This window comes from Urocitellus parryii, chromosome 4 (genome assembly GCF_045843805.1).
Source record: "Urocitellus parryii isolate mUroPar1 chromosome 4, mUroPar1.hap1, whole genome shotgun sequence".
NCBI classification, from domain to species: Eukaryota; Metazoa; Chordata; class Mammalia; order Rodentia; family Sciuridae; genus Urocitellus; species Urocitellus parryii.
In genome coordinates, this window is record NC_135534.1 from 59,141,253 (window position 1) to 59,150,125 (window position 8,873).

At 40.7% G+C, this 8,873-nt stretch overlaps 1 protein-coding gene across 1 annotated transcript; it reads left to right on the plus strand.

Annotated features, from left to right (window-relative positions):
- Positions 1–1,052: 1,052 nt before the first annotated feature.
- LOC113200829 (interferon-induced very large GTPase 1-like) lies at positions 1,053–8,345 on the plus strand. Its single transcript, XM_026414394.2, has one exon. It carries the CDS (start codon positions 1,053–1,055, stop codon positions 8,343–8,345), a length of 7,293 nt encoding a protein of 2,430 aa, XP_026270179.2.
- Positions 8,346–8,873: the final 528 nt, after the last annotated feature.

Genomic DNA, 8,873 nt, shown 5'->3' on the forward strand with positions numbered 1-8,873 from the left:
GAGGGCAGGGCAGAGAGGAGGAGATGCTGTCCCATATTCAAAGTTTCATCAATATACATTAATGAGCATTTGATTCTATACACAATTATGAATAAAATCAGCATATAGACAGTTATTCATGTGATATGATATAAAGATAATATTAACTACATGAAGATGAGGAATAAGAACTGAGCGATGCAAACCAGGTCAGTAACAAATTCAAATAGGAAGAGAGCAAATAAATATCATTAAATTACTTACAAAGAAGTGACAGGAAAGAATGGAACCAGTTGATATAGATTTCACAGAAACTAATACAAAAAATATAATCAATTGGTGTTATCACTAGTTTTAAAAAACTATACATCAGGTCTGGGGTTGTGGCTCAGCAGTAGAGCACTCATGTAGCACGTGCGAGGCCCTGGGTTTGATCCTCAGCACCACATAAAAATAAATAAATAAAATTTTTTTAAAAACTATACATCAAGCCAGGTGCAGTGGTGCACACCTGTCATCCCAGCAGCTCAAGAGGCTGAAGCAGGAGGATAAAAAAGTTCAAAACCAGCCTCAGCAACTTAGCAGGGTCCTAGGTAAATTAGTGAGACCATGCCTCAAAATAAAAAAACAAATAAAAAGTCTGGGGATGTGGCTCAGGGGTTAATTGAACCCCTGGGTTCAATCCCTGGTACCAAAAAAAAAAAAAAAAAACTAAACATTAAGCTATCTACTCATGCATATTTTCAAATTCCATCCCGCAGTTTACTCTATCCTTCAGCTTTTCTATGCAATTGATTCTGCATAAAAGGAAATGCAAAAATCAGGCTAAGCTGCAATTCACCCTAGCAAATAAAAAAGGAATCCATATTGAGAACACACACATTGATACCCTATACACACACACAAAAAAAAATTGTTGTTAACCAAAAAAATATATGGTGGAGCAATTAATGGAGGGGATGGAAAGACTTTGAAGACATGCATCATTAGTACACTCTTCTATTTGATCATGTGGCTGATACTTCCTAAGGTCAAGACACAGTCAAGACTAACTGTCTGTTTTTCACACAGCCATGGCCACAGCAGAGTGCACCCCTGATGAACCTCTGCTCAGAGGCAAAAGAAGGCAAGATTTCCAAGAGATGCTGAGAGAAGCAGGACTGGATGTTGAGTACTGGTTGCCCAAGCTGAAGGAAGACCTTGGTGTGACCTGTGCCCAGGCACTACAATATTTAAAAGAAAAAGACCTTCAGAAGCTGAAATCCCAGGTACAACATCCATGGGAGAAAAGGGCCCTAGAGAAGCTGATTGAACAGTCACACTCAAATGGTTTTCCAGGGTTACAGGAATTACTGTTGGAGACGATAAAGAAAAAGCAGAAGCAGGCAGAACAAGCACTGCAGGAGCTAAGAAGTTTGCTGTCAGAAGGAAGGCAGAGACAGGAAGAGGAAGTGAGGAAAAAAGAAGCAGAGCTGAGGCAAGCCATGGAGATCCCTGAAGAGTACTGGCCAGTGCCTGAAAAGCCCCTCAGGGATGTCACGGAAATCATGCAGAGACAACTCAGTCTCTTGGAGCAGACACTGTCCCACATGAAAAATCTCCCAGACAGAGATCTAATAAGATGGGCATCTGGAGGGCTAGCCTTGCAGGGAATTTACAAAAGCGGTCACCAAACTGACCTGATACAGAAGAGAGAGGAGCTACTCAGTGTCCCCAAGGATTTCTCACTTTTGGGCCCTCAGCAGGGCACATTGATGGAAACAAAGGACTTTACATCTTTTCAAGAAGAATCCATGTTCACCCAGACTATAGAGAAGGTGGGCTTCAGTATCACTGCCTCTGCCAAAGGTGAAGGCTGGAAATATAGTCTGGAAGCTGGAGTGGATAAAAGCAAACATTCAGAATCCAAGGAAACTGAACAATTTCATTCTAAACATTCTTATTTCTGCTCAACTAAATTTAGCTACGTCCCCCTGGCCTCTTGCCACTTTCCCATTGATCAACTCCAGTTCTCCAAGCCTGCTCTTCAGGAATTGAAATGCATTGAAAATCTTCTGGATCAGACTGCAGATCCAGATATATTCCCTTTGCTGAGGCACAGGACTGAGAACTTCTTCCATAGGTTTGGCTCTCATGCTAACCAAGGCCCTCTACATCTGGGAGGAATCTACTGGTGGAAGGCAATTTCAGAGGGTTTTCAAAGTGAACAGCTGGCTGATGTAAAGCAGCAGACAGCAGAGGCTCTGAATATTTACATCAAGGGCAGCTTCAGTGGCTTTGGGGTCAATGTAGCTGCAGGTATGAATGTATCAGATGCTCTTTCCAAAAAAGCCTCTCAGAGCCAAACTTTACAAAATCTCCAAAACAAAGTCCAATTATCTGTGACTCAGACAGGTGGCCCACAAGAAGCAGATGGCCTTGTCCAGTGGAAAGCTGGCCTTGTTGCCAGCAATCAAACTTGGTGTGTCATTGACCGGGGACTTCAGCTAGTGCCCATTTGGGACATCATCCTCTCCAGCCACAGAAGTGATTTTAAGGATCCCCTTAAGGTGGCTAACTGTCTGAAAGACAACTACGCTGCTCTGACTGGCCTCACTGCCCAGATCCAGGATGGAGAGGAATTATTGAGTTCTATGCAGGAGGCTAGAATTTTCCTAGATGATGTGAAATCCTGGGAGATATCTGATCCTGAAGAACAGCTTCAAAAACTGATAGATTTCATGCAAATTTTGAGTCAAAAAATAAAAGGTTATGACACTTGGATTAACACATGCCTCACAGACTGGGATCTTCAGAATTTTCTAGTAAACATTTTCAACTTTTGCAAAAGCTCTTCAATCCATAAAACTAGATTTATTAAATCACAGTTTCACAGCCTTCTCGATCCTCACGTCTACAAAGTGACAAACTTTCCTCAGGCTCACTCCATCATGCAGTGGATTAACCAATCAGAGTCAGAGCAAGAGCAACTCAACATCTCTCAATTTTCTGAGTTCATTAAAATTTTAAAAGAAACACAGGATGAACTTTTAGAAGTGAATGTCAATTCAGAGACCCCAGAAACGGTAGAAGAAGCTCAAAGAAAGGCTACCTATGAGGTCTGCTTAGCTCTCAGTTGCTTCTTGAATCACCTCCAAGCAACAGAGCAGCCAGACAAGCAGCTCTTGCTACTTTCCATTGCAGCTGGTGCAGGATATCAGGTGGTAAGCAATACTTTTCAGTATCTTCTAGGGTGCAATGAGTTAAACTTCCTACTGGATGAAATGCAAACTGCTCACAATAAATACCAAGAGCTCAAAAATATTTGCAACTATAGAGCTCAAGCATTCCTTATGCTCACAGGTCTGACTGCCACATCTGGAATTGCAGCTGTTTCTACAAAAGACAAAATACAGCGCATGGCATTTATGAGACATCATATAGAACAGTCACTGTCTAAAGAAGTTTTACAAGTCCTCAACAAACTTGGTGCAGATTATGATTGGGAAAATCTAGAAAAAGACTTGAAGTTACTCATTGATGGGGATTATGAAGCTACCATCTCTTCATTGCAAATGGACAAGGTGAGAAAACAATTGCAAAGTCTTTTCCATGGAAAGAAACAGTCCCAGGAACCACATGATAATGAAAATAATAAATGGAAGGTGATAAAAAATGGAGCCTTCCTAGACTTACTCCAGCGTCTAGGCCTAGAACATTACTACCCAAAAAGGATGAGTAGAGCTAATTTCCATCTTATCTACAAGATTTCTGTGTACAACACCCAACCCAAATCTGAACGGGAACTTCCTTTCTATTTCCTTCAGAAACTACTTATGCTGGATTATGGACTGAGACACTTGATCTTCAAAGATGATGAAAACACAGATCATCAGGTCTGTCTAAGTGCTTCAAGTGAGGAAAATGAGGTTTTAGATCCATATGAAGACTTTGTTGAAGACAGTGATAGTCTTACTGATCCTTTAGTCTCTAAGCCCAGACCCCATATTCACCCAATGGATATTCAGATGGCAATTTTTCACTGTGCAGATGATTTTGCCAGACAATATATTTTGGGCAAACTTTCCATTTGTCAATTTGCCCTCCCTCTTCTGGTGCCAAATCCCTGCACTTCTCAAATTGAATTCTCTCTCTGGTCTCTCAGACAAATTAGGAGAAGTTGGCAGCAAGGAAGCAAATTACCTCAAAGGAAGAACAACACTTACAAGAATCTTTATATGTGCCAGGTCTCCACCCCCATTGTGTCCTTCATTCGAGTTGGAAATGGCCTATCTGCTTCCAAATCTCAGATCATGAACTGTCTTCTCAGTAAACGTAAACATGATGTGTTTTTCCACAGACACTGCAGAGGAAGCAGCAAAGATTGTCTCTTGATGGGGGGTGTGGTGGAAATCTGTTGGTTCTGCCCTGGAGGGGAAGAGGAGGACAGGTTTGACAATTGTGTGACCTTCACCAATCTTCATGGAGATGCAAAGGAACATAAAAGGCAGCTTACCTTCCTGCAGGACATCTCTTCTCTCATCGTGGTCCTCATGTCAGCTTCTGATGACAATAAAGAAAACCAAAACATAGTCCGTGACCTGTGGCAGTCATCAAGACCTCTGATCTGCTTGCTTGATGACAAAGAAAAATCCAAAGCCAATAATTGTAGTAGAAGAGTGAGAATTGGCATCAGGAATAGAAATGAGGCAGAATTGACAGAGGAGCTCACAACTACCATCAGACATTTGCTAGAGCTCTCTGACACTGCTCTCAGTTTAGAGGATTGTTCTCAGATTGCTCTTAAGCAAGGATTTCTGGTTGATGAACACCAAAGAGATTGCAAGGAAGCCAAAGAAAAGGCACAAACTATATTGGCCCTCCTGGGGGAAACAAAGTTATCTCATGTGAAAGAGAACTTACTACCCCTTCAGGGACAACTATGGCACCTTTGGTGTAAGAAAGACAAAGAATTCTATCATCTGAGAGAAAAGGGAAATCGGAGCATTGAACAACACAAGAGTGAGATTGAAACAGATAAACAAAGAATACGACATCAACAGTTGAGAAAAGCCTTTCCTCTTAATGAGTTAATGCAATCTGTCCTTCAAATTCTCCAAGAGCATTCAGAAACTCACACCAAACTCTACTTCTTTCAGTGGCTGGGTATATTTTTGGACAACCTGACTGCAGAACACTTGGAAAAACTACGTGAGAAACAAAGATATTTGTGGTCAATAGAACAAACAGAAAAGCAAAAGGCACAAAAGAACAACTCCCTGAGACTCTGTCAAAATGAGATAGAATCCATCTCTACTGAGATTAATGACTGTACCTTAGGAATTGAGCAATTACTCAGAGAGGTTGGCCAGATCTATGAAGCTCTGGAAGAAACTTCCTCCACAAGAGATATACTTTTTCTCTCCCTTCCCCAAATTGCTGCAGACCTGATGATAGCTGGTGTCCCCATAGAGCTGATGGATGGAGATGCTTCCTATGTGCCCCTAAAGTGGGTGTCAGCTGTTTTTGACAAGCTCTCTGAGAAACTTGGAGACAAACGGCTCTTTGTCCTCTCTATCCTTGGCCTGCAGAGCTCAGGGAAGTCCACCCTACTAAATGCTCTTTTTGGGCTGCAGTTCACTGTAAGTGCAGGCAGGTGTACCAGGGGGGCCTACATGCAGCTCCTGAAAGTGGATGAGTCATCCAGAGAGGAACTTGGCTTTGACTTTGTGCTGGTTGTAGACACAGAAGGACTTCGGGCCCCAGAACTCAGCAACAAGTCCCAGAATTGGGACAATGAGTTAGCCACCTTTGTCATTGGAATTGGAAACTTGACTCTGATCAATATTTTTGGAGAGAATCCATCAGAGATGCAGGACATCCTACAAATAGCTGTCCAAGCCTTTCTGAGGATGAAAAAAGTGAAAATCTTCCCAAGTTGCCTGTTTGTTCATCAGAATGTGGGAGAAGTTACAGCTAAAGACCAAACTATGGAAGGACGAAGGTGCCTAGAACAGAAGCTAGACGAAATGGCAATAACAGCTGCTGAACAAGAAGAGTGCTCAAATGTAACCCACTTCAGTGACGTTATAAAGTTTGATGTCAATACTCACGTGTACTACTTTGCTCACCTCTGGGATGGCAATCCCCCTATGGCCCCTCCCAATCCGCGCTATAGCCACAATGTCCAAGAACTGAAAAGTAGAATCCTTTTAACTGCCAAACATGAATCCAGGGGTAACATCATGAAGATATCAGATGTAAAATTCAGAGTTCAAGATTTGTGGAGAGCCCTGGTAAATGAGAATTTCATTTTCAGTTTCAGAAACACACGAGAGGTCATGGCCATGAGCAAACTAGAAACCATGTATAACCACTGGACCTGGGAGCTCAGAAGTCATATGCTGGACTTGCAGAATCAACTAATCAACCAGATTCAGAATGGAAAGATCCACACACTCAATGCTAGCATATTTGAGGCATCAGTTACTGAAAAATATATAGCTATCAAGCAAGAACTTGAAAAATATTTTAATGAAGACCCAGATAATGAAATACTGGTTCAATGGAAAGCAAATTTTGAAAATAAGCTACTCATCCTTAAAGAGGCACTTATTTCAGATAGTAAAAGAAAAGCCAATGAACTTATTCATTTTAAAAAAAATCAAGAAAGGTTAGATAAGAAAAAGATAGGTTATGAAAATGAATTATTGGAAAGGAGCCGAAAATTAGCTTTAACTGTAAAGGGTAAAGAATTGAGTGAGGAAGAGTTATATGAGAAATTCAACCAACTGTGGAAAAAATGGGTCTATGATGTGTCTTCAGATCTCCCTCAAGTTATAGAGCCTGACATTGATGTAGATTCTGAAAGCATCCTTTGGGAATATTTCCAAAAGGAGGCAGACATGGTAGACATACTAAAGAGAGATTCTGGAGAGAAGTTTCAAATCAATTATGATGAACATATCAAAATGAATAAAAAATATAACTTTATGACAAGGACACTAAAGCCCCGTGATATAGAATCCATTAATATGATTACTGACCACATTGTTGCAAGATTTAATGAAACTATTAACAACATTCAGAGGCAACAATGTGATTACAATCCAAGTTATTTCCATGAAATCTTAAGAATCATAGATGAGGAAGTAAAATCTGCATCCACTGAAAAAAGATACACATTTACAAGTAAATATAACACTGAATTATCTTTGTGTTTATTCCAAAAAGCATCAAAGAGTTTTAAGGAAATGCACAAAGCATTCAAAAGAGCAAATGATCCTGTAAACTATCTAGAAAGCAAGAAAGATGATTTCTTTATGAGCTTTAAGATCTCCTGTCAGGGTGCAACTTCCATCAAAACATTTGTTGATTTTCTGTGGCACAAGCTAACTCCTGCTGTCTCTGCCACTATATGGGAAAAAATGATCATTCGAATAGCTGGGGACATGCAAGCAACCTGCCCTGCATTCAATGGAAACAGGGCTAACCTGGAGAAACACATTCTTATTTCTCTGGCAGAAGAAGAAAACTTTGATAATTATTGGCAATATCTTCATAATACAAAATCTTTTTTTAGCAGTTACATTGAAAACCATATCAAAAGATATTGTTCACACAATGGAAGTGAAAAAATAAAGACTTTTTTCAAAATAAGTTTAGACAACATCAAGAATGCCATCCTTTCTGCCATTCGTGAATCCACAGCGGTAGCTAAGGATAAAAGCAGCACTGTGTCTGAGTGGTTGGATTTGTTCTGTGATCACCTGGGAAACAATTTGTTCTTCCCCCGAAGAGATCTGATAAGCATTGAGCACCAGGAGATAAAAGATATTGAATTTCTGAAAGAAGCCATGAGTGCAGCTTTGGATCCTGCAATGAAGAAAGTAGAACAGAATTGTTCAAGTATGCCTATAGAAGAAATGGTTCCTGAAATTGAGAAAATCCTCTCTGAACATCTCTGTGGCTGCTGGAAACAATGTCCCCTATGCAATGCAATTTGTACAAACACAATTCCTACACATGAAGGAGATCATAGTGTTCCATTTCACCGTCCCCAGGCTGTCAATGGATGGTATAAGCATAAAACAGACCATTTTGTAATTGACTGCTGTACTAGTTCAGTAGCAAGTAATCGTTTCATGTATTTTGGAAATGACCAAGAAATCCCTTATAAGAACTATCGGCAGGCAGGAGGGGACTATTCCACATGGAGTATCACCCCAGATTCATCCACCCAGCCATACTGGAAATGGTTTGTCTCACATTTCAGATCTAAACTAGAAGAAAAATATCAGAAAAAATTTACAGATACTGGTAAAATCCCTGATGCATGGGCCAAAATCACAAAGCAGGATGTGCTCGATGACTTGAAAAATCAGTAATTCTTAATTACCACAAAAGAGCCCCAGCATGTGGGAAAAGAAAAAAGAATAGTTCCTAAATAATCCTAAAACACCTCCTTTTTATAAGAAATTTCAATATTTCCATTTTAAAAATGAAATGTGTAAAATTTTGAAGATTTTTTTTAATAAAAGGATTTCAAATTACTCCTGTGTTGCTCCCTTCGACAAGGGTACGTGGGAGACAGGCAGGACCAGCCTGTCGCCTCCTAGGGGCTGAGCGAGAGGGTAAGTGTTGCGACCCGGCTGCCACCCAGCCTGGCCAAGAATCACATCGAGTGGGGAGTTGAGTCAACCATGGAGGTGCAGCAATCTCAACTTTATTGTGTCAGGGATAAGGTTATATAGTGATAGAAGGAGGGAGTAAGAAGAGACAGTAGCAAGAACCAATAAGGGGCAGCTACATCACTATCACTAAGGGGCCTAGGCAATTTCAGATTAAACCATTAGGTGGGGCTAAAGTCAAAAGCCCGCCAATCCAGCCAGATCACATATAAGGAAATGCTCTGG